This window comes from Schistocerca cancellata, chromosome 8 (genome assembly GCF_023864275.1).
Source record: "Schistocerca cancellata isolate TAMUIC-IGC-003103 chromosome 8, iqSchCanc2.1, whole genome shotgun sequence".
NCBI classification, from domain to species: Eukaryota; Metazoa; Arthropoda; class Insecta; order Orthoptera; family Acrididae; genus Schistocerca; species Schistocerca cancellata.
In genome coordinates, this window is record NC_064633.1 from 183,435,019 (window position 1) to 183,462,307 (window position 27,289).

The following is a 27,289-nucleotide window of genomic DNA, read 5'->3' on the forward strand; positions in this document are numbered from 1 at the left end:
ACAGGGTTTTCCAAAATGCTTCCACTAAAGAAGACGAAGTAAATATTCCAGAATTCGAATAAAGAACAACACCAAACTTTAGTAACTTAGACGCAGATATCCTTGGTGTAGCGAAGCAGCTTAAATCACTCTGCTCCAGATTGCATACCAGTTAGGTCCTTTCAGAGTATGCCAATACAATATCTCCATACTTGGCAACCATACACAAACTCTTGCCCTTCGAAAGATCTGTACCTAAAAAGTAGGAAGTTGCACAAGTCTCACCAATACTCAAGAAAGGAAACAGGAGTAATCTGCTGAATTGCAGACCCGTATTACTAATGTCGATTTACAGTAGGATCTTGGGACATATTTTATGTTTGAATATTAAGAATTACATCAAAGAAAACGAATTATTGACAAATAACTAACTCTGATATAGAAAGTATTGTTCTTGTGAAACACAGATAGCTCTTTATTCTCAGGAAGTAATGAGTGTTATCGACAGGGATGTCAAATTGATTCCATAATTTTAGATTTCTAGAATGCTTTTGACACAATTCCTCACAAGTGACTTTAATCAGACTGCATGCCTATGAAGAATCGTCTCAGTTGTGCAACAGGTTCCCATGATTTCTTGTCAAAAAGTTCATAGTTGTAGTAACTGATGGAAAGTCATCAAGTAAAACAGAAGTAATAGAAGTAATATCTGGCATTCCAAAAGGAAGTGTTACAGGCCCTTTAATGTTTATGATCCATATATACGATTAGGAGCCAATCTGAGCAGCCCTGTTAGACTGTTTACAGATGATGTTGTCATTTAACATCTTGTAAATTCGTCAGATTATCAGAACCAACTGCAAAATGATTTAGACAAGATATCCGCATTGTGTGAAAACAGGCAACTGACATTAAATAATGAGAAGTGCAAAGTCACCCACGTGAGTAGGCCTACTAAACGGAATCCAATAAATTTCGGTTATATGATAAATCATACAAATCTAAAGGCTACAAGTTCAACTAACTACTTAGGGATTACAATACTGAATAACTTAAATTGGAAATATCACATAGATGATGTTGTTGGGAAAGTGACCCAAAGACTGCAATTTATTGGCAGAGAACTCAGCACATCTATTAAAGTGACTGCCTACACTATGGTTGTCTGTCCTCTTCTGGAGTATTGTTGAGCAGTGTGGGATTGGCATCAGATAGGATTGACGGATGACATTGAAGAAGTAAGAAGTTCAAAGGGTAGTTCGATTTGTACTACCACTAAACAGGGGAAACAGTACTATGGATATGATAAACGCTGGTCATGGTGGCCAAGCGGTTCTAGGCGCTACAGTCTGGAACCGCGCGACCACTACGGTCTCACGTTCGAATCCTGCCTTGGGCATGGATGTGTGTGATGTCCTTAGGTTAGTGCAGTCTTCCTCTGCGAAACAGCTTTGGAAAAAGATATTTAGTATTTCGGCCTTTAGTCTGTCATCCTCTGTTTCAGTACCATTTTGATCACAGAGTGTCTGGACATTTTGTTTTGATCCACCTACCGCTTTGACATAAGACCAAAATTTCTTAGGATTTTCTGCCAAGTCAGTACATAGAACTTTACTTTCGAATTCATTGAACGCCTCTCGCATAGCCCTCCTCACACTACATTTCGCTTCACGTAATTTTTGTTTGTCTGCAAGGCTTTGGCTATGTTTATGTTTGCTGTGAAGTTCCCTTTGCTTCGGCAGCAGTTTCCTAACTCGGTTGTTGTACCACGGTGGCTGTTTTCCACCTCTTACGATCTTGCTTGGCACATACTCATCTAACGCATTATGTACGATGGTTTTGAACTTTGTCCACTGATCCTCAACACTATCTGTACTTGAGACAAAACGTTTGAGTTGAGCCGTCAGGTACTCTGTAATCTTTTTGTCACTTTTGCTAAACAGAAAAATCTTCCTACCTTTTTTAATATTTCTATTTACAGCTGAAATCATCGATGCAGTAACCGCTTTATGATCGCTGATTCCCTGTTCAGCGTTAACTGTTTCAAATAGTTCGGGTCTGTTTGTCACCAGAAGATCTAATACGTTATCGCCACGAGTCGGTTCTCTGTTTAACTGCTCAAGGTAGTTTTCAGATAAATCACTTAAAAAAATTTCACTGGATTCTTTGTCCCTGCCACCCGTTATGAACGTTTGAGTCTCCCAGTCTATATCCGGCAAATTAAAATCTCCACCCAGAACTATAAGATGATGGGGAAATCTACTCGAAACATTTTCCAAATTATCCTTCAGGTGCTCAGCCACAACAGCTGCTGAGCCAGGGGGCCTATAGAGACATCCAATTACCATGTCTGAGCCTGCTTTAACCGTGACCTTCACCCAAATTATTTTACATTTCGGATCTCCGTCAATTTCCTTCGATACTATTGCACTTCTTATCGCTATAAACACGCCTCCCCCTTCACTGTCCAGCCTGTCTCTGCGGTATACATTCCAATCTGAGTTTAGGGCTCCATTACTGTTTACGTTTGGTTTCAGCCAACTTTCTGTCCCTAGTACTATTTGGGCGTTGCGACCGTTTATTAATGAGAGCAGTTCTGGGACCTTTCTATAGACGCTCCTGCAGTTTACTATTAGCACATTAATATTGTTATTCCCTGTTGCATTTTGCCTACTCCTATCTTGCCGCGTCTCAGGAGGCGTCTTGTCGGGCCTAGGGAGGGAATTGTCTAACCCAAAAAACCCACATGTGCACTCCACACGTACTCCGCTACCCTTGTAGCCGCTTCCGGCGTGTAGTGCGCGCCTGACCTATTCAGGGGGACCCTACATTTCTCCACCCGATAGCGGAGGTCGAGAAATTTGCACCCCAGATCTCCGCAGAATCGTCTGAGCCTCTGGTTTAAGCTTTCCACTCGGCTCCAAACCAGAGGACCACGGTCGGTTCTGGGAACGATACTACAAATAGTTAGCTCTGATTCCACCCTGCGAGCGAGGCTTTCCGCCTTCACCAATTCCGCCAACCGCCTGTACGAACTGAGGATGACCACTGAAACCAGAGGCAGGAGTGATTGGTGCCGACATGAGCAACAATTTGCAGTCGGGTGCACCCAGTGCTCTCTATCGCCGCCGGCAGGGCCTCCTCCACATCTCGGATGAGACCCCTCGGCAAGCAGACAGAGTGAACACTGGCCTTCTTCCCCGACCTTTTCGCTATTTCCCTAAGGGGCTCCATCACCCGCCTAACGTTGGAGCTCCCAATAACTAATAAACCCCTCCCCCCATGCTGCTGATAGTGCCTGCACACGCTGTACATGGTACGGGAACAACTGGTTCTCCCGTAGCACTCTCCATACAGTGACGTGGTCAACGTTACCTCGTACATCAGCAACTTCTCTGACCCTGACATTAGGGTTATCGTCAACTGCACGAAGAACTGCCTCGTCCATTGCAGGTGTCCTCGTCGTTCTAGGTCTTCCCCAGTCGCGAGTCATAGGCTGGAATGTTCCGTGCTCCCTAAGACGCCGATCAATTGCTTCGAACGTCTTCCTATCGGGACACCTTCGTTCTGGCAATCTGTCTCGATACAAACGTACCGCGCCACGGCTATTGCCCCGTTCTAATCGATACATCAAATGGGCATCTGCCAACTCCGCATTTGTAAACATTGCACTGACTGCAAAACCACGTTCGTGATGAACACTAACCTGTTGATGCTACATACTGATGTACTTGATGCTAGTACTGTAGAGCAATGAGTCGCATGTCAACACAAGCTCCGAAGTCAACATTACCTTTGTTGAATTGGGCCAACTGGCGGTGAATCGAGGAAGTACAGTACATACTGACGAAACTAAAATGAACTCTAACATGGAAATTAAGCGTTTCCGGACAGATGTTCACATAGTATCGTTTCTTTATTTGTGTGTGAGGAATGTTTCCTGAAAGTTTGGCTGTACCTTTTTGGAACACCCTTTATATATATATATATATATATATATATATATATATATATATATATATATATATATATATATATATATAGGGCTATTACAAATGATTGAAGCGATTTCATAAATTCACTGTAGCTCCATTCATTGACATATGGTCACAACACACTACAGATACGTAGAAAAACTCATAAAGTTTTGTTCGGCTGAAGCCGCACTTCAGGTTTCTGCCGTCAGAGCGCTCGAGAGCGCAGTGAGACAAAATGGCGACAGGAGCCGAGAAAGCGTATGTCGTGCTTGAAATGCACTCACATCAGTCAGTCATAACAGTGCAACGACACTTCAGGACGAAGTTCAACAAAGATCCAGCAACTGCTAACTCCATTCGGCGATGGTATGCGCAGTTTAAAGCTTCTGGATGCCTCTGTAAGGGGAAATCAACGGGTCGGCCTGCAATGAGCGAAGAAACGGTTGAACGCGTGCGGGCAAGTTTCACGCGTAGCCTGCGGAAAATTGGCTCATGCTACAACTGGAGACCGACAGCGCCCACTTCATCTTTCAACAGGATGGTGCTCCACCGCCCTTCCATCATGATGTTCGGCATTTCTTAAACAGGAGATTGGAAAACCGATGGATCGGTCGTGGTGGAGATCATGATCAGCAATTCATGTCATGGCCTCCACGCTCTCCCGACTTAACCCCATGCGATTTCTTTCTGTGGGGTTATGTGAAAGATTCAGTGTTTAAACCTCCTCTACCAAGAAACGTGCCAGAACTGCGAGCTCGCATCAACGATGCTTTCGAACTCATTGATGGGGACTTACTGCGCCGAGTGTGGGAGGAACTTGATTATCGGCTTGACGTCTACCGAATCACTAAAGGGGCACATATCGAACATTTGTGAATGCCTAAAAAAACTTTTTGAGTTTTTGTATGTGTGTGCAAAGTATTTTCAAAATATCTCAAATAATAAAGTTATTGTAGAGCTGTGAAATCGCTTCAATCATTTGTAATAACCCTGTATATATATATATATATATATATATATATATGTATATATATATATGTGTGTGTGTGTGTGTGTGTGTGTGTGTGTGTATGTGTGTATATGTATATATATATATATATATATATATATATATATATATATATATATATATGTGTGTGTGTGTGTGTGTGTGTGTGTAATTTTTTGAGTTCTTTCTAAGAACATTCCCATATTATTAAATTTATAAAAATTATGTTACATATGTTAAAAAATAGGTATAGAAAAACATATGCATATTCCAGTGCAAATTGTGTCGGAAATTGCAAAGTATTTGGTCAATAACTTTCAGCAATTTGCGATCAGAAACACTGATAGTCTATATATAACTACACGTATGGATGTTTGTTTCTTCAGAATGTCAGATATCCAAAAGTTCTTCAGGGATTGCTTTCAAATTTTGACACAATATTGCATTCAGATACTCAAGTGTCGTTATATACCTACTGGAATACCATCTTGTAGATATGTAATATAAATGGAAACGTTATAAAAATGTAAATGTTGATTTGTTCAAAATCATTATCTCCACAAAATTCTTGATCGATTGCTTTGAAATTTTGACACAGTGTTCAATTGGTGTATGTATGTGGTTTTATTTACCTATTTTTCAAATATGTGTAAGACACAAATTGATATAATTTTCTTAATAGGGACACATTATAAAATAGGGAAATGTTGTTACCAAATGTGAAATTTGTATTTATGGTTTCTTGATTTATGATAAGAGTACTATACAGAATTTTAATTTGCAATATCAATAAAAAAACTAAGTCAGCGAGAGGGGAGAAGAGGAGATGGACAGAAGGTGGGAAGTAACTGACATAGAAACTGGGAAGGAGGACGTGGACAAAGAGAGGGGGCAGCAGGAGGAGGTGAGAGAGGAGGGAGGAGAAGATGGATGATAGGCGAGTAGGTGAGGGACAGAGAGAGAGGGGAAGATAGAGAGGGGCCATGAGGAAATGGAGAAAGAGAGAGAGCATGGAGGAGAAGATGGACAGAGAGAGGGGGAGCAGGTGGCGTGTAGAGAGAGGGAGAAAGAGGAAGAAATGGACAACGAAGGGAGGAGGTGGCGATCGACAGCGACAGTGGGGAGAAGGAGATTAATGCGTATGTCAAATTCCAGTATGAATTAGAAACGTGGCTTCCTCTTTTCCTTTTTTTCCATTTAAGTAGATTGAACCACAGCAAAGTGTGGGCATGTAATAAAATAATAGAATTCGGAGCCTGCATGGATAGATTTAAGTGTTCGTTTTTCTCATGCACTGTTTGAGAGGGGAATGGTAAAGGAATAGCTTGAAAGTCATTCGATGAACTCTCTACTAGGCTCTCAACTTTGAACTGCAAAGTAATCACGTTATGTAGAAGAACTCTTGCTGATCATTGTTAAACTCGATGCCAACTGGCCTATCAAGACCAGAAGAACTCCTGTTGTTCATCGTTAAATAAGGTGCCAAAAGTGTCTTCCTGGTCTTAAGAATATCATCAAAATCATGCTGAAGTTGCTGCTTCCATCTCTAGCTGTGAGAAATCTATGTTTTCGTATCTCACCGCACCTATAATAAAAAGTAGGCTCAGTGACTTTGTTCTGCTTAATATTTAAAGGAGGAAAGGTGTGACAGAGAAATGTGATTTTGAGAGAGTGATTCAGCACTTTGCAGCAGTCTAGGTATGAGGGAATATTTTTATAAAGTCATCTCCTGTAAATAGAGAAATGGTTAAAGTTTGAAAGACTTTGCTCTTGTTAAAATTAAAAATTAATATAATTCAATCAGTCACTGCAGCAAAAGTGCAGTCAGTGCTTCGGTTTTTTTTTAAATTTTTTTCTGTGGGAACAGTGATCTTAAGAGCTTTTAAGTTACAAAGAATAAGGCTAATACTTTCTATTGATTTTAAATGCCTTAAAAATAGAACAAATTTGGTTTTAATCACAGTTTTAATTTTTCTTCCAATGTAGTGTAGATGTTATGCACCAGTTAAAAAAATAGTCGTTCTTAGGAGATACCACGCAACTGCCATGTTACACGGCCTCTAGCCTCGATAATGGACTCAGTATCACCTTGAACGATAGTCTTTTGCGAAGTACCGTGCACCAGATATTCATTGCATGCACTTTACTCCATGATATTCGCTCGGAAACTGGTTGAAATGGACCTGCATTCGATGACTACATAAATTCTTGTCGTGTTTGGAACCGACTGGAGTGGCAAGGTGTGACATTCATCTCCGGTACTTATCGATTAGGGGCCCGTTTAGACAAGTGATCTTACAACGTACTACATGGCTGCAAGTGGCACACTATTCTTTGTTTGGCTACACCGCGTTTATACCGCAACAAATCTGGAAACTTCGTTCACAGTGTGGTCATGGGCACGTCTATATACAATATCTTCTTTCAGCACTTCTTCACTACGATAGATTGCGTACATCCAACTGGTACATTCACATCACTTCGTATCAGTGCCAAGTCTCACATCATCGGTGGAGGGTCACATGACTACTTGGTAGAAGTTGTACACCACTGCATTACATAAACCATTTTCCCAATATCGATTCCGGTTAATCATGTACCTGTCTAAAACCGAGTCTGGAAATCGTATTCTAGTTACCGTTTTCCACTCCCGCAACCGATATTCGCTTCCTTGTAAACACACAACCCTTTCTGAAATGTGCTTGGGTTGTCAGGTTACTTGTCCTTTTTTTAAAATTCCCGGATAATGTGGACGGAGTGACATTTTGTACACAGGAGGAGAAGAAGAAATAATAGATTGAGCAGGAAGCTGTCTGCACCTCTAATATTTATCTAAAGAGAAATAGCGATTGTGCAGAATAAATCAGAAACTGAAATAGCTGCTTTCAAGACGCCATATCTGATTGTGGTAGAAAATTCGCTCCAGGCCTGTACATGCAAATATGACAGCAAAGACCGGTTTCCAAACTTTGGTTTTCGTCTTCCGGAAGATGTGTTGGATGTAAACGTAGTGAGTGCTTCAGTGCGACCAGTTATTTGGCTCTTGTCAGGAGGTGACTAGTATTTTACCTCATGGGATTAGTTGAGATGTAGCGTTATTTCACAAGTTCTTTTATTTAAAGAAAGATACAACGACGATGTAGCAGAAAAGGCTTTTTATCTAGAAATTTGAGTTGTCACTTTATGTTTTGCGTGTTAAAACATTACACAGACTGATTTAAAAAAAATGAATTTTACTGTGTTTTCTTTTGGTGGGTAGATAACTAATTACCAATTTGTTGTTGCCAGATCATAATATTATTTAATTACAACTAATACTGTAAGTATCATCTCACTGCATTATCGTAAAGATGTAAATAACTTAGGCGTTAGTATCTGGAAGTTTGGTGACTTACTGTCGCAATAAATAACCAATGAGTTCCAGATTTAATGTTTCTCTTGTCAAAAAAAAAAAAAAAAGAAAAAGCTGTTATGCTGCGACACAGGTGCATTGCAATATAACCAACTACTGCAAAGACAGATGAGGGGACGGGTGGGTTGAGGATTACACAAATAAGTGCAGAGAGAACTAGGGAAGTACGAAGCACAAGTTTGTTCAACGCGCGAGCTGACCAGGACATTGCTCACACTGAACACCTTTTCCATGCTCTAATACGGAAGTATACACGTTAGTAGCGACAAATTACAGTCATTTATGAAATATATAGATTGCTACTGATCTGACAGTAATCTTCCTGGCATAATGTAGTGGATATGCAACTTTTAAATTTCTTTTCATTTGGGTGAGCATTTAGAAAAAATTTTTTTTTGGGAAATCAATCATGTATTCATTTTAGGCAAAGGGCAGATTTTTAACACTGTAGCAGTGCAGTGTCAAGTAATGTGTGTGTCGAGCTTATTTGAGAAATTAAGATACGTACATAACACTACTAAATACATCACATCGGAGAAAGACAACCTTAAAATATCCAGTCGATACTTTGACCAGTAAACGTTGCGCATTTGTTTAAGTTAGATTACAACAATTAACGATTAAAAAAATGAATTAATGTGCACTCTTCTATTATAGTGATATGGCAAGCATTAGCAGTGGTAACGTTGTTGATAATTCGTGACATTTGTGTACTGATTTTAGGATACTGGTACGTAAATAAGCACAATATTGTAGCGGTAATGCGTAATTTTTTTATATTGATATTTAGATCGGTCTGTTTCCGACACGCTATTGACACATTAATGAGTATACTGTTTGTATTTAAGTTAAAGATTTGAGGCTTCCAACGTCAAAAGAGACTTTATTTTCAGTCTTGAAATATGACAATATGTTATTCTTCTTGTGCTGGATGAAAATCGTATCTTCTTGTGCTGGATGAAAATCGTAAATTTAAGAAAGAACCGGTTCTATTATTGCGTGGAAAATATTTCGAGTTGACTACGCAGGTAATTAGAATTAAATTGATTTATCCTTACTATAGAAAGTATGTGTAAAAAGCTATCGCCTTTGTTAGGAGTTATGCGTCAGTCTTTGTTTATCCATGGTGCCCACGAACACCCACTCACACACAAAGTATATACATGTTTACCATAAATTCTCGAGAACTGTAACAATAGAGGAAAACATTCATAAGTAACATTACGTGAAACAATTAGAAGATCTCGTTATCGCGTGAACGAAAACTGTAGAACAATTGTTTCATCAACAACATAAACATAGTTGTGTGCAATATAAGAGCCAAAGTTTTGTCATTTATCTATAGGTGTTCACTGAAACAATAATTTTTGTTTCACTCTGTTAATGTAAATAGTTTCTGTAAATGTCAGAGGTAGAAAAACCCACGAATTGATAACATATGCAGTAAGAAAAATTCTTTGCTATTTGGGAACTTCTTTCTGATAGGGATGCAATAGTTAAAAAAAAAACACCTCCGCTTCTTGCATTGAAGTATGCTACTCTGGTTGTTTGTTATTTTGTTCTGAATTGAACTTAAAAAGTTTTTATTGCCTATGTTAATTAGCCGCTATTAGAAAGTTGCCACCGAACTGTCTTTGAATTTAGAAAGCAAATTTTCATCTAAAGACATGTAGCGGAATGCGAATGGGCCGTGTTACTATGTGAACTGACCCGTAACTCGACTCTTGTTGCATTGCAAGAATGTTGTATTGTCTTGTGTTAATTCGTCTACACGCCTAATTGCTAGGATGGATCGCAGTAGACGATCACGGTTTTCATAAAAATTGAGTACATTTTGTTTTCGGGAAACATTGGCAGAAAACCTGAACAATAGATAGTCTTCGGTTGACTCCGTCTAGTTTTTGTCACGAATTTCACGTCTTTCGCTGTCCACGGTGCAGTTCAACAAGGCTCATGTCTATGTAATAGAGATTTCGAAATTACCTCAGTCATGCAGACATTCTTGCGATGGTTGTTGATTTTTAAGCAATGCCAATGAAAGTGCAATGGTCGTTAATTGTTTTACAGTCTTCATTCTGTTTCACTTTATGACTAGGAAAAATCATAAGTAAATTGTTGTCTTTATTTTTTATTTAAAAGACTGATACGCTCTTGTTTCCAACGATCTGCAATACAACTGGATTACCTAATGGACAAGACTGCTACCAGCAAGATCGGAACTGCCAACACAATTACATAATTTTTAGCATCGTTGTGGAGGTTATAAAGTTACTAAAAACTTCCGTACAGTAAATTCCTTCGTTAAGTTTTCTAATATCATATATGCTGATTAAGTAGCCTGTATTGTGGTGCGCAGATGTCAAAATTTGCTTATCAATAGTCTGTTTAATGAGTGGGATACTCAGTTGCCGCATGATATGTTCGCGCCATTTGCCATGGCTGTGGTAAGTTCTTTCCGAGATAGTACACTACATTTGTGATGATTTTCCATTGTTAACAACAACCTGTTTTATTTTAAAATTTTATGGAGAGTTGCGTCTTTAGAATGCGAATATAAGAATATGGCAATTAAAGGCCAAACTCTTACGGTTTTGTATTAAAGTGACGTCTGTGTTTGACCTCACAAACTCTGCCATTTGTAGCACCAGTCCGGTGCTGTTGTGAGCTAAAAATGTTCGCATAGTAAATAATTTGATGTTCAATATTGTTAAACTCTTCTCGTTTCTTGGGTGATTCACAAGCTTTTGTATTTTTTAATAAAGGAAAAAAGTTTTAGTGCAGTTGCATTATACGAAACCTTCCAAGGACACCTAATGTCAATTTTTGTTGGTCTGAAACACGCAACTAAATGTGCCGTTTAAAAAAGGATTCTGAAAATTATATTATTCTTGATCTGCAGGTCTGCTTGACGCCACTCACAACTTCAGTTAAGGTGTGAATCGTTGCCAGGGAACTGCAGTAAATTCTCGCAGACTCGATTTATTGTTTGCGTGAAGGAAAGAACATGGATATGGTGGAAACAACCGAAGAAAACGACTTGGATCTTTTCGGCGAAGGCTTTAGCGGAAGTCGATCGAGCCCTTTAGAAGAATCTAGTCCGTCTGAAAACCGGGATCAAGTATGCAGTATTTGCAGGTTAGTGAATATTTGTTTGAGTTTTATTTATATATATATCTATATATTTAATTTCGTGTATGGCACCATGTAAGACGCACTGTTGCAATTGCTCTGTTGACTAGCCGTTACGAACATATATGCGGTTGTATCAAAGTGCAGCTTATTTACATTTTGCATATTTTAATAATTTCTAAGGTTTTAGCAAATGATGTAAGTAAGTGGTGAGTCGTATATAATAGGACGATTAACTATCATGATTCCTCCTGTAATTCATAGATGATGCCAGAACCTTTGACTGGTGAAATTTAGTTTTTCTTCCTGCTGGAACTACAAAGACACTGTGTTATATCAGTGGATGTTTGTCAACAAACATTTCATGTACTAAGAATTTTTATAGTTTAAGTGTGGTGACATTCTTACTCACTTTACTATAGACCCGCTTGAAAATAAAATGAATAATTTTTGTGATATTTTTTGTGCATAAATATTAGGCCCTACATATATATGGCTCTGTGGGAGAGCTGAGATTAGATTACAAATATGAAGGTCTGTCGTTCAGTCCTCAGTTCTGAGATTGTTTCTGTCATTTATCACTTCTTTCACCTCTGTCAATTATTAGTTAATGTAAAACATTCCAAGTTATGCAGAGTGTAGGAATCCATATTGAACTGTAGATCCTCATGTGACTAATTGTGAAAGTGATAATTTTGTAAGTGCATATGTATTTTTTACTGTAATGTAGTAGGCACTATAACATACACACATTCATCTTGCTTTTGCAGTTTCTGAAGAACTACATGTAAATGGAAATGTGGAACAAATTAAATATGTGATAATTGACGGCTACATATTACATATATAAACATTACACATAGGCTGTGAATAATTTAATAAAGCACAGAACACATGATTAGATTGTTCCTTGGATTGTAGAAGCCAGTTTTGAACATAGCCACAGATAACTGTATACTTTTCACAATACTAAACTTTTCAGCGATGGAATCACAAAAGAATTACCAGTTTTCACATTCGCATGTCCAGATTACCTGGTTTAGAATGCATAATGGATGAATTAATATGTAAATTTGCAACTTCTGTAGCTTGTGTGGGGTCGACAGAAGCGTCCGATCCCATGCGTCGGCTTTGACCCGTGACGTAAGGGTGTTGTCTTGTCGTGTGTGACCTCATGATGGCGTGGAGTTTGGTTTGTGAGTGTGGCGTTTTTGTAGATATCGTCGTGTTGTGGTTTGTTGTGCTCTCTGGTGGTATGTTCAGGGTTTTTGCTTGTGTGGTGTAATGGGCTCAGTTTGCTTTTGCTCATTATCCAGAACTGTTTGAGTGTCAGCTGTGTTTGTAGTGGAATTCGTGTCAGTGAGTTAACGATTTTGTGTGAAGGTTAATTTAGTGTTGTTCGCTGTACGTTGTGTGGTAATTTTAGTGAAATTAATCGGTTGTTGTTTTTGTTCAGGAATGGATATGACGGATAAAATTAACAGTGCGCAGATCAAGGGAAGTGTTCGATCCCAATGTGTGGCTGTGTATGTTGGTATTGGTATCGGGAGATGATTCTGAGCTATATAGGCCAAGGAAAGTGTTTGATCCTAATTCATGGGATCGGGAGCTGCTGTTGACCTATATAGGTCAAGGGAAGTGTCCGATTCCAGATGATATTGTGTTTAGTGGTATCTGGGGAGTTTTACAATGTCTTTTTTTGTTGTATGGGGGTGGGTGTCTAAATTTGTTTATATTTAGTTTGCCCCCATCCAAAAACACCCCATTTCCCGCACTTGTCCCGTTAGTGTCATTAGGCTTTTTGTGGAAAGTGTGTGTGTTTGTGTTTTGATTTTTTTTCGTCCTCATAATGTGCACGTAACGACTTTATATGCGCCATATTGGAATCGTGGTTTATGATCATTTCCGCCATATTTGTGACGTCATGAGTCAAAGCAGACAGGCGAGATCAGACACTTCCGTATTTCCCTTGTGTGTGACAGTGCACAAAGTGTGTGGCATGCTTTCATGTTGTGACAACACATTCTGCTTGTCATTGTGGATCCTACTTAAAATACTTTTCAAAGACGCCTGTAATGAGCTGAGTTTATTGTCGTCTCTTGTCTTAGGGAATCAACAAGGATGCCAAACAAGTCTGTACGTGAACAATACGTGTAATAAGTTTTCCAACCTGTAGCATTCTTTACGTCATAATGAAGCATTATTATTATATTATTTGGAAATCAGTGGTTTTGACACCATATATCCTCATATCAGTTGTTTTGAAAATTGTGGGCTTTTCCAAGTTAATTCTAGATAGTATGAACTGTGACAAGGTGGAAGAGCACGTAATAATTACCACCAACAGACCTTACCGTTATTCATTTTCATTTAATACCACTATGAGCAAGACAGCAGGTGCTATTCTAATAGCATGCGGTATTTTGTTACTGTCAGTTGCTCAAGTTTATGTACTACATTGGGCAATCTTCCTAGTTTTCTTTTTCCAGAAGTGTTAAGTGTCTTCTGCTTTCATAATCATCCTTTTTTTTTATATAGATAATGTATTTAGATCCATTGGTGATACGTTATTTTTGGCAGTAACTCTTCTAGACCTACACTATTGATTTATTTATTTTTTACATACTAGAATAGTTTTGGGGGGTGAAACCATGTTGTCATGTGTTTGAACTCATCAAAGACAACAGGTTGTTGTCCTACATGCTACATACATGAATTGTATCATATTCACGAAGTCTCCTCAGTGGCCAAAATGTTATCTGATTCATGTGGTGCCAGGTAGCGCAATTTAAGATTTGCAGACCTCACTGAACATGAATGCTTGCTAATTAAACTTTGGCCATGAAACCAGTAGTGACCAAAGCACTAAGCAAATAGCGCAGGTGTTGTGGAGTTCTCGTTTGAAAAAAATTCTTAAACTTTTTTCTCGATTAGTCTGTTTATGTTCTTTTACAGTTCTCTTTTATCTGTGATTAATTTTAAGATTGTTAGTGAATTTTATTTTTTGGGAAATATGGCTAACTTACCACAGTTTAGAATGATTTGCTATGATGAAAAAGCCAAATTGAATGCAGGCTCACAAGTCTCACCCAAAGAAAACATGTAATGGGGTTCTGCAGGACCTTGGTGTTGGATCTGGTCTGTACCAACCATTCCACACATTGTGCCAACTGCGGGAGAGTGGCCACCCAATAACAAACATGGAAAAATAAGAAAAAAAAATCAGATTTATGTTGTGTGAACATTATGCCGAAAAGTGCACCTTTCTACCTATTCTCATTTCTAAAATATAAAAGATCAAAGTTGTAAAGATCATTTTGGAACACACCGTATGTGTATAGGAGAGCGCATAAGCATGTTTGCCACTGCAGTTTTAACTGACGAAAATGAAGAAACACTCTATGGTTTTGTCTTCCTTTAGTGAATTGTAACTAAGTCAATCAAATTTCCACAGACACATAGAAAGGTGCGGGTTTACCCTGGACAGTTGTATAAAAATCCCTTCGGCACGCCGATGGACATCTTGAAAGTTAGGACCAATCCAGGGAAATCTGGATGTATTGTATCTCTCATAGGGGATGTAAAGATGAGTGCATTGGATCCCTTAATGATATGTGGAAAAGAAAGGAGTCTTGTCTCATTTTAGAGACAGTTTGCATTTTGTTATAGGCAATGGGCAGTGATGTCCACGAATGCAAAATTATTTGGAATATTTAGCCATTTATTTGTGTGGAAAGTAAATATTTTGTATAGAAAATTACGTCAGCAGCTACATACATGCCCTTGATGTTTTCAGTTTTACGTGTATTGTCATAACTATTAAAAATTCACAAGCTGAAATTTTGAGGACTGCCTGTATGACATTAGAAATCTGTATGGGGCTAAGAGAAATTATTTAATATTATTTAGTCCATTTTAAAACTGCTTAATATTAAAAAGTTTCTCTACTTAGTTATTTTCTGCCCTGTAGTCTCATGTCTGTGAATTTTTTCAACTGGCTTAAAACATTTTGGTGAGATTACAACAGAGACATGTGGTAAACTCCAGGTTTATTTTGGTTTCTCTTAAACTGAGTCTACCAATATATTGATTCCTCATAGGTGTATCTTGCAAAAATACCACAAATGTAGAAATGAGAGAGAATCAAGCTCACAGGGAAGCTTAGCAGCTATCGTTCGTAACTGTAAAAGATTCGTGACTGGAACAAGAAAACAGGGAATTAGCAGTGGTACACTAAGTACTTACTCTCCGCTACACAAAAACAGAAGAGACAAAGAGTTAATATTGCACTGTCATCCAGTTCTGAGTTAAGTTTTAAGTCTTAACTTACAGGAAAGTTAGTTTAAACCCTCTGTACCAGACCTATTTTATGTACCCGTCCCTAGAAACCAGGCAATTTGTCAGTGTTTAGAAAATCACTGCATCAAATCTACTTTTTGGATTGTGGCAAATTTGGTACCATTTTGCAGCTGCACTTTTCGTCTTTAATTCTGTGCAAAAGAAACTACTTTGGAATGCACAGCTTTAAGGTACAGTTATAGAAATCACATAGGTGTTTTTAAGAATTTAGAAAAGTCATACGGATAAGAGAATGCAATTGTTATTTATTTTTAACTGATATTATGGCACTACGTAACATCTTTCTGTCAGTCTACAATAATTGCATACAAATTTCACACAGAATCATATTGTTTTTTAGTGTGGTAAATTTTGAAGCAAGGTTCCAGGCAGACTGAAACACTACACTGTTCACATTCATACCATGTGTCTTTGCGTGAAGCTTTGCCATTCTCTTTCTTACTCCTGGAACTGCACATGTGACACACACAAGCAGCATATTTCTTTGTAGCTGGAGGTATGTGCTGCAAAAAAAATCTCTCTTTGTTAGCCGACCTACAGTTCCTTCATTCCTTTGTATGACTTAAGTGTGCTGCAAAAAAAATCTCTCTTTGTTAGCCGACCTACAGTTCCTTCATTCCTTTGTATGACTTAAGTGTATAATCTTCAACAAGCTGAGCTGCAAGCACTGTTATGAAGTCTGTTATTGTTAGTTTCTTGTTGTGCACTGCATTGTAGAGCCAAAAAGGATTTGATACTCCCATCAGCAGCAGATGGAAATATAATTTTCGCCACCATTGCACTGTTCTGTGCTGGAATGGATTGTACTGCAGGTGCTGGTCTCTGATAATCCACTTCAATTTTATTCAGATTGTAATCCAATACCTGAAGTAGTTTCATTACTACAGACCCATTTTTCTTAGTATGGGTACCAGATGTGGCCTGATGCCTTGTAGAAAATGCATACATGTCCCTCTTATCCTTCCACTTCATTGCTAATACATTATCTTTACACCAAAAAGACATTTCGCCATTTCTCAGCTTATTTGATACAAAATCTTTAGGTAATCCTTCTCTACATTTGTTCACAGTACTAACAACTCTAGTACCTTTGTCAGCCAGTCGTTGAAAAAGCTCTGGACTGGAATAGAATTGGTCTAAATACACATTATGACCTTTATTCAGCAAGCGGCCATCAGACAACAATCACAATACAACAGCGGGCGAAGAATTGTCAACAATGTGCTTACCAGCATGAACTTCAAAGTTTACAGCATAGCCACTACTGGCTTCAGCAACAGCGTAAACCTTCAGTCCATACTTATGAGGCTTATTTTGCATGTAAACACGGGAGCTCTCATGATCTCGAAATGCACATATACGTTCATTGGTTGTCAGTTTTTTTGGGGGATGATATGCCTGGATACATCGCTCCTTCAAATTCTTGTAATAAGGTAAAACTTAAAGTGGTTGAAATCCATTTTCACCTGGTTTTTTCCGTTCAGAATTGTCAACAAGATGCAAGCACGACAGTATCTGAGTAAAATGCAAGTGACTCATAACTTGGGGACAGACGTTACAACTAAGAACAGGATTAGTGCTCCATTGGTCTACAACTTTTGGCTTTCTTGAAATACACATGTGGAAAAGCATACCCAAGAAACGCCTCATCTCACTCGTAGTCACTGGCTTCCAGGAACTCATAAGAATTAGGCTTGATGTTATTTCCTCTTCTTTTCTTCTGGATTGCCTGTGATGCATACAAATTTGTCTGTATCTTCAGTTCTTTTACATCACTGTCAGTAAGGAACACTTTACTGCAATCCAGTACAGAATTTGAGTCATCAATATTCACTAGAATCTTCCTTGGTGTAGTGTTGACAGGCAGAGGTCGGTAGGTGTCAAATTCAGTCCAGTCAGCATCTTAACTTTACACAACGAATTTAAAACATTACTAGGACCAAAATCATTTAATGGAACAACATTAATCTTTATCTCAATATAATACTATTCAATAATTTTATAGGACTATTCCCTTACATTTTTACTAGACCAAGCCATTTAGCATTAACATTTGCAATTGCTCTGATGAATCCATCAGCTGGATTTGAAGTAACACCGTCATCATCATTTGCATCTGCATATGAAGACAAGCTGTCACCGATCTCGCTCTCTAAAAGGAATATCACTTTATATGTAACTACATATATCTCTTACAGAAGATGTGTTCAGCAGAAATGTGTGTACTGCACAATTACAAGCAGTCATATGTCGTTGAAAATTCGGGAATACGTACCTTCAAACACACCATTGTATTCAGAATCACTCTCTACATTATCCAGAGTGGCTCTATTATTAATCTAATCAGCGATTTCTGCGTCTGATAACAACGCCCCCCCCCCCTCCCCCCTCCGAGACATGATTACAAATATGAAATAACACGACGACTTAAGGAAGACTGAGAACGCAGAGATAAGTTTTAACATGAATTACAGTGCTGTACGCAACACTACTGTGCCATCTATGGACGCATTTTGTTACTAAACATCTGTAAAATGTGTAACATTGGCCAAACCTGTAGAAATAACGTTGCAGTGTTTTGCATTAAATTAAATGTAGCGGCCCGTAAATTTTATGGGTCTGGTGATTTTTGCGCGATCCTAGGCCTGTAAATTTTACGGGCTTGGTACTTAGTGTTAAAATCAATTGCAAAATTTGTAGCGGACAGAGACAGGCTGAAACACAAGGTACTCTCTGCTTCACACCAGACTTGAAAGGAAGTTAATAATGCAGTATCATCCAGTTCTTACACCAAGTACCTACTCTTCACCAAACACCAGAAAAGAAATTGTATTGCCATCCACGTATGGGTTAATTTGAAAATTTTAAGACTTTAGTTTATAGGGAAGCTAGTTTAAAAAAATCAATAGCAAAAGTTGTACCGAACAGACTGAAAGACACAGTACCCTCTTCCACCTACCAGACACGAAAGTGAGTTAAATTACGGTGTCGTCCAGTTCTGAGATGTGTTGAAAGTTTAAAGCCTCTAGCTTATTGAGAAGCTGGTTTAAAATAAGTTGCAAAATTTGTACAAAAAAAAAAGACAAGAAACAAACTTAATTAAAATGTGTTGAGAAGTGATTGTTCATTTATATGTACACAAATCTTCAGTGCAGCACCAGATATTGAACTTCTAAAATCAACAAAAAATTGTTATTTAATGCCGCAAGATTTAAAAATTAGTATTTTTGTAAGTAAATACATACCTGTTGAATATACTTTAATTTTAGAAATATACTTTTCATCCACATCTCTTTGAAATAAGATATTTTGTCTCAAAAAAAGTTGCCAACCCTAGTCAAGGTCCATGTATAACCAAAAAGGCAGAAATATGTGTAAGTAAAGTCACTTAAACATGGAGAGTGAGTGGGTACATTCATATAACGGCCACAATTGATGTAGACTTGTTTCAGTAGGTTGTCTCGCAGTTAGTGAAACCACTGAAACCCAGTGAGTGAATCAGTGCGAGCAGTCATATAATTGCCACAGCCGACGGAGAGTTGTTTCAGTAGGTTGTCTCACAACATGATGAGTGAGTGAAAACATTCATATAACGGCAACAAATGACAAACTTGTTTCAGTAAATTGTCTCACACTGAGTAAAAGCACGCAAACATATAGCTGACATCGCCGCAGAGACTAATTTCATTTGGTTGTTTCATTCAACTAAAAAAATTGTGAATTGGCAGATTCCAGCAGTGACTCATTGAAGATACATGATACTATGTTTATTTGGTTTATGAGGTGCAAAATTTTACACTTTTGAACATTTAAAACAAGTTTTCAATCTTCACACCACTTTGAAATCTTATCAAGATCTGACTGAATATTTATGTAGGTTCTTACAGACAGTACTTAATTATAGATAACTGTATCATCTGCAAAAAGTCAGAGGTTACTGGTAATGTTGTGTACCAGGTCATTAATATACAACATGAACAGCAAGAGTCCCAACACACTTCCCTGTGTCACACCAGTAGTTACTTCTACATCTGATGATGACTCTCCAACCAAGATAACATGCTGTGTCCTCCCTACCAAAACATCCTCTATCCAATCACTAATTTCGCGCGATATGCTACTGGGGCTACAACTTTGCTTCCGCTGTTTTTTCTCAAAGTTAGAGGCTTTTTATTGTGAGCATCTTACAAAAAATTTAAGTTTCAAAGTGTTGGCCATCACTGGCCACTACTTTCTCCCATCTTTTGGGCAGCATACGAATCGCGCGGCGGATGAACTGGGCGTCTTTCGAGAAGATCCATGCATCAATCCAATTTTACAATCGTTCATTTGACAGGAAGTGCTGGGCACCAGGTTGTGTGCCATTGAACTAAAAAGTTGTTAGTCAAAGGGAACAATGTCTGGAGAATACAGCGGGTGGGGTAGGACTTCCCATTTCAACATTTCCATGTATGTTTTGGCGGGTTTTGTGACATGAGGTCGAGCACTGTCATGCTGTAAAATCACCTTTTTATGTATATCATTGTACTGTGGCCATTTGTCTTTCACTGCTCGGCTCAAACACATCAATTACTTTCAATAATGATCTCCTGTGATTGTTCTTGTCAGTTGCAGTAGCATCGAAAGCTTTCTCTCTTTCACGACCGTGCCAGTCTTCAGTGTCAAAATCACCATTCTTGAAGCATGGAAACCATTTTCTGCAAAGTTCTGTCACTATCAGGCGTCTCATCATAGGTCTTACCCAGCTTTTTGTTAGCCACAGCTGCAGATTTCTTAATGTGAAAGCAGAAAATTAAAACCTCCCGCAGATGACGAGAATTGGGCTCGTAAGTTGACATATTTAGCCAAGAATAACTTTAAGATGCAATAAAAAATCAACTAATATTCTGATTGGGGTATGTTCCCAAATGCCTAAGCTTACTGTACGACACTTCCGACCTATGACTTGCGCCACTACTTTCCACTGATGCTGTCTACTGCAAAACGGCGGAAGCAAAGTTGTAGAACTAATATATGCTCATACTTTTGAAGCAAGCATAGGTGTGGCACTGGGTCAACTTCTTTTCAGAATTCGAGACACTGCATCTACCTGTCTGCCTTAATCCTAAGCTTTCAATACGTCATGTGAGAAAAGCGTGAATTCAGTTTCTTGTGATCGATGTTTTCGAAACCCATGCTTTTTGGCATGGAAGAGGTTATTCTGTTCAAGATAGTCCAGAATATGTTATGAGATTCTACAACAAATTGATGTCAAGCATATTGGACAGTAGTTTGGCGGATCACTTCTACTATCCTTTCTGTGATGGTGATTCAGATGTGCAGGAGAACTGCGAATGTGTGCAATGTAACTGGCCAGCAGCTGTGCACACCTAACCTGCAATGGAGGGACTCCGGCGTCCATGAGGACACTGGTTACCGGACTCATCCTAAAAGCTTCTGTCATTAGGCGAATGCCACTGTGATGCAGTGGGTCGAGTAAAAACAACGCTGAGGGCACCGCCAAACCATAAACCAGACTCCATAGTCAAGACGGGATTGAACAAGGGCTGAGTAGAGCTGCAGCAGCGTAGAGTGATCTGCACACCAGCTGGTGTTGCTCAGGCAGCAGAGGGCATTGAGGTGCTGCCAGCAGTTCTGCTTAAGCTGCCGAAGGTGAGGAAGCTAAGTCAATTGGGCGTCGAAAACCAGTCCTAAGAATCAATATGTCTCCAATACAGTGAGTGGATCATCATTAAGGTAAAGTTCTGGTTCTGGATGAACGGTATGACGCTGACAGAAGTGCATAACACAAGACTTTGTGGCCGAAAGCTGGAAAACGTGGGCTAGAGCTCATGACTGCGCCTCGTGGATGGCTTCCTGTAGGTGCCGCTCAGCAACACTAGTACTGGTGGAGCAGTACGAAATGCAGAAGTCATCTGCATACAGAGAAGGTGAGACAGACGGCCCTACAGCTGCTGCTAGACCATTAATGGCCACTAAAAATAGAGAGACACTCAATACAGAGCCCTGCGGGACCCCATTCTCCTGGATATGGGGGGAACAATGGGAGGCACCAACTTGGACACTGAAAGTACGAAGTGACAGGAAATTATGGATAAAAATCGGGAGCGGGCCTCTGAGACCCCACTTGTATAATGTGGCAAGGCGGTTCATCTCCCGCATTGGCGTTCTAGGTCAGAGCTTCCTATTGCAGTTCGTGTTCAATCCCTTCTTTACGAACTGGAGTCCTTGCCTTTACCATGTATACTTGAGGTCCATTCATATTCACCTCCATGGTGTACGCCTAGGCTGCCTAAGGACTCAGTTAACCCTGCGGCTCTCCGCTGCCACTTCCTCTTGATTCTTGACATGTACCGAGGCCACAAAATGGTTTACACTGATGGCTTGATGGCTGATGCTCACGTCGGCTTTGCATATGTCCGTTGCTGCAGTGTTTCCACTGCCGAGCTGGTGGCTGTATCTCGTGCTCTTGAGCACATCTGTTCATGCCCTGGGGAGTCGTTTCTTCTTTGTGCTGACTCCTTGAGCAGCCTACAAGCTATTGACCACTGATACCCTTGTCATCCTTTGGTAGCGACCGTCTAGGAGTCCATCTATGTCCTGGAACACTCCAGTCATTAAGTGGTGTTTGTCTGGACCCTAGGTCCCATTGGAATCCCAGGCAATGAACTTGCTGAAGGCTGGCCAAACACGCTACACAGAAACTGCTTATGGAGATTGGCTTCTCTGCAACTGACCTGCGTTCAGTACTACGCCGCACAGTTTTGCAGCTTTAGGAGATGAAATAGCATAACCTCAGCACGCACAACAAACTGTGTGCCACGAAGGAGACTACGAATGTGTATCAGTCCTCCATGTAGGCCTCTGCAGGGACTCTGTGGTTCTCTGCCGGCTCCGTATTGGCCACACTTGGGTGACACACGGCTACCTCCTGCGCCGTGATGACCCACCTCAGTGTCTGTGTGGCACCTGGCTGACAGAAGCCCATATCTTGGTGAGCTGTCCTTCTTTAGCTGCCCTGTGACGTACTCTTCAGTTATTGGACTTGTTGCCATTAATTTTAGCTGACAACACCTCATTGGCTAATTTAGTTTTACGTTTTATATGTGATGGTGGGTTTTATCATTCGATATAAGTTTTAGCACATGTTGTTTGTCCCTTTGTGTCCTCCACTTCTAATGCTTTTTGGGTGGATGTTTTAATGTGTCACAGAGTGCCTGGCTTTTCCTTTTTATTCTCGTGGCCGGCCAGCAGCGATCATCTGCTATCTTGTTTTTATCTCTTCAGTTTCTTGCTTCTCGTCGTTCTTCTGGTTCTTCCTTTCTCCTGTTATTGTGGTGTATGTCTCCTTTCTTTTCTTCTTTCCCTTGTGTAATTATTTTACTGGGAACAAGGGGCCAATAATCTCGCATTTTGTCTCCCCCACCCCCACCCTCCTCTTTTAAACCAACCAACCGTATTTTCCGAAAACTGTTGTGAGCAGCCAGTTCGACAACCCAGATGCAATGGAAATATTTCAGGCTATGTAGCTAGAAACAGGGGTGACCTTATTGACAGTGTCAATATAGAGACACAGATTACTGGCTGAAATGTTACCAAATAGACGATGGTTACCAAAGTTAATGAATCTGTCAAGTGTGCTAGGAGAGTTTTTACACTGGAAGTAGCAGATGAGCAATTGGTGGCACCCTACTTCACCAATGAATGGGTACTTTTTAATGCAAATATGATAAATGGACAGTCGTTACTGGCAGAGTTTGAACAGATTGTCAGTTGCACTCTAGAGAAGTATATACTGAGTAAGTGAATGAAGATCAGAAAAGACCCAATGTTATTTAATAACAAAATTTGGAAAATGCTAAGGAAACTGGAATTTCTGCACCCTGTCCAAAAAAATATGCAAAACTGTTGACAGGCAAAATTTAACAGAAATTTGTGTGTCTAGAAAAAGATTGATATGTGAAGCATACAACTTCTACTGTCATATGTTAGTGAATGGTCTTGCCAAGAACCTGAGAAAATTCTAGCCCTATGTAAAATGCTGAGCAGGTTGAAGGCTTCTATTCAGTCACTTGTCATCAGTCTGGTGCGGCAGAAGAAGACAGCAAAAGGAAAGCTAAAGCTTTGAATTTGTGTTTTAAAAAAAATCATTCACACAGGAGGATCATGCAGGTACATTGAGGTGACATTAGTTAGTGATATACACATATACAGATGGTGGTAATATCGTTTATATAAGGTGTAAAAGGGCAGTGCATTGGCAGAGCAGTCATTTGTTTGCTGGTGATTCATGTGAAAAGGTTTCCCCCATGGTGGGAGTTAGCAGACTTTCAACTGGAATGGTACCGTATCTTACGGACTATAAGACGCTACAGACTATAAAACGCACTTCTAATTTTTAAGCAATTTAAAAAAAAATTTTTTTACCATTTTTATTAGTTTGCAAAGTCAGATTTAAAAAAACTTAGTTTATAAAACCAAAGTGGCTTTTAAAATTGCTGAAAATCATCATCTGAACTTTCTTCTTCCTCCTCCTCCTCCTCCTCCTCCTCCTCCTCCCCCATTTCTTCTTGCTCGTCTTTGATTGAGCTAGGTGGCGCAGTGGCTAGCACACTGGACTCGCATTTGGGCGGATGACGGTTCAAACCTGTGTCCAGCCATCTTGATTTAGGTTTTCCGTGATTTCCCTAGATCGCTTCAGGCAAATGCCGGGATTGTTCCTTTAAAAGGGCATGGCTGATTTCCTTCCCCATTCTTCCCTAACCTGAGCTTCTGCTTCGTCTCTAATGACCTCGTTGTCGACAGGACGGTAAACACTGATCTGCTCTTGCTCCTCTTTGTCATTGTTGTCCTCTTCATATATAAGATGGTCTGCACTGCCATTGAGAGCGTTACATATGCCACACTTCTTGACGGATTTAACAATAATGTCTGGTCTTACTCTAAATCATGATTGTTTTATCCACTGACAGACTTGTTGGATTGTAGGTCGTTTTAAAGCTCCAGGACGCGATGGAATCCCTGTCAGATTCTCTACTGAATTTGGAGCTGAGTTAGCCACTCTTCTCCACTATAATCTATCGTAGATATGTTGAACAAAAAACCATGCCCAGTTTTTGGAAAAAGGCACAGATCACACCCTTCTACAAGAAGGGTAGTGGAAGTGATCCACAAAACTACCACCCAACGTCCTTGACATCGATTTGTTTTAAAATCTTGCTACATATTCTGAGTCCAAATGTAATGAGATATTTTGAAGGGGGATGACTGGTGTCAGCTGCATCAGGACATCGAGCGGAATCAGCGACAATGAGTGAAAAAGGGGACCGGACCGCGATTTGAACTTGGGATTTCCTGCTTACTAGGCAGGTGCGATAACTACTGCGCCATCCGGGACACAGCATTATCGTAACTGCACAGACCATTTGGTACGCCTCATGGGTGATCCACACTCCCACCGAACGCCACCTACCTGCAGTCCCTGTCCATTATATTCCTGTTCACTATTAAGTACTAGATTTCAGGTATTACCTCTCGTCATAGCCAATGCAATGGCTGATGGCCTTCATGTAATGACAAAGAGCAATGGCCTTTGTATAGAGTTGTCAGTGCTAACAGACAAGCAGCATTGTGTGAAATCAATCTAGGATGTACGACGAATGTATCAGTTAGGACAGTGTGGCTAAATCTGGCTTTAGTAGGCTATGGTAGCAGGTGACCAATTTGAGTACCTTTGCTAACAGCATGCCTGCAGTGCCTCTCCTGGACTTGTGACCATATCAGTTGGACCCTAGATGACTGGACATGTAGCGATGCTCCCAAGTTGTCAACAAGGCAAGTGGGCTGTGGCTCCATAATGGTATAGGTCTTCTGGTCCAACTGAACCAATCATTGACTGGAAACGGTTATGTTCGGCTGTTTAGAGACCATCTGCAGCCAAACAACAATGATTTTTTTTTTAAAGAACATTCTGATGTACAATTTGAGCCAATGATTTGGCCACCCAGGTCTCCTGACAATTATTGATGGCTGTAGAGACAGTATGGCTCAGTATTTCTGATTAGGACTTCCAGTGACTTGTTGAGTCCATGCCATGTAAGTTGTTGCACGACGTCACGGAGGAGGAAGTCCGACACAATGTTAGGAGGTATTCCAAGACTTTTGTCATCTCATTGTATACCATTGTTTGACCATTGCATGTACTCAAATTCACTTTTGAGGGGTACTGCTGAATACTGTTCGGATTGGCCTCTTACTTAGCTGGCATTTATCACAAATGTCTTGTCCAGCGCAAAGTCCCAAGTGACTGGAAAAACCTCAGATGAGTCCTTTAAAGAAGGGTAAAAGAACAGATCCAGAAAAGAATTCTACAGCAAACCTGTTTTCGGGAACCAAGATCCTTAATGTTGGTTTGCTACAGAATTCTTGAGCATGCTCTTAGTTAGAATATAATAAAGTTCTTGACACAGAAAATCTTCTGTCTAAACATGGATTTAGAAAGCATCGATGAACTATGGATGAATATTTCTAGATTTCTGGAAAGCATTGGACACAGCACCCCACTGCAAACATTAGATAAAGGTGTGAGAATACAGAAGAGGTTCTCAGATATGTGAGTGGATTGAATACTACTTAAGTATTTGAAACCAGCATGTTGTCCTTGATGGGTAGCACCAAGCGGGGTAGTGCAGGTTGGCACACTGGACTCGCGTTCGGGAGGATGGTGGTTTAAACCCACATCAGGCCATCCAGATTTAGATTTTCCATCATTTTCCTGAATCACTTAAGGCAAATGCCGGGAGGGTTCTTTTGAAAGAGTTCTGCTGCTCACTTTCCTTCTCCATCCTTCCATAATCCGAGGTTGTGCTGCATCCCTAATGACCTCATTGTTAATGGGATGCTAAACACTAATCTCTTCCTCCTTCGATGTCAAACTCTCATCAGAGACAAGGTTATTGTAATGTGTACCCTAGGGAAGTGTGATAGGACTTATTCTCTGTGCACATAAATTATCTGACTCGCAGGCTGAGCAGTAATCTGTGACTGTTTGCAGATGACACTGTAGTGTACAGGAAAGTCTCGTCTTTTGAGTCACTGCAGGATGATACAGCACAGATGTAAGATAGTACATATGAATAGGAAAGACAATTCTGTAATGTTCAAATACAGTATTAGTGCTTGGCACAGTCATGTAAATTAAATGTCTAGATGTAAAGTTGCAAAGTGCAACTTCAGTTTATTTCGGAAAGTTGTGAGAAAGGTAGCTCAACAAATATTGAATCAGTAACTGGGTCTTCTGTCTAATTTTCAGTTCAGATTGTGGGAGGTACGGTCCCCAAAAAAACATGATAGCCTTTCTATTTCTCCAGTTATTTAGTGCTAGTCTGCCCACTCTGTAGTATCCTTCATACATGGGAGAATGGAGGGCCTATAGTCTCACTGTTC

The 27,289-nt window shown here is 39.8% G+C and overlaps 1 protein-coding gene across 1 annotated transcript in view; it reads left to right on the forward strand.

Moving 5' to 3' along the window:
- The first annotated feature begins 10,582 nt into the window (after positions 1-10,582).
- The window catches only part of LOC126094486 (B-box type zinc finger protein ncl-1-like), a 161,050-nt gene continuing 144,343 nt past the window's right edge, over positions 10,583-27,289 (forward strand). Inside the window, exons 1-2 of the mRNA XM_049908883.1 lie at positions 10,583-10,800; positions 11,256-11,491. Coding sequence (XP_049764840.1) covers positions 11,361-11,491 — 131 coding nt within the window. The 5' untranslated portion in view covers positions 10,583-10,800; positions 11,256-11,360. The remainder of the gene's footprint in view (positions 10,801-11,255; positions 11,492-27,289) is intronic.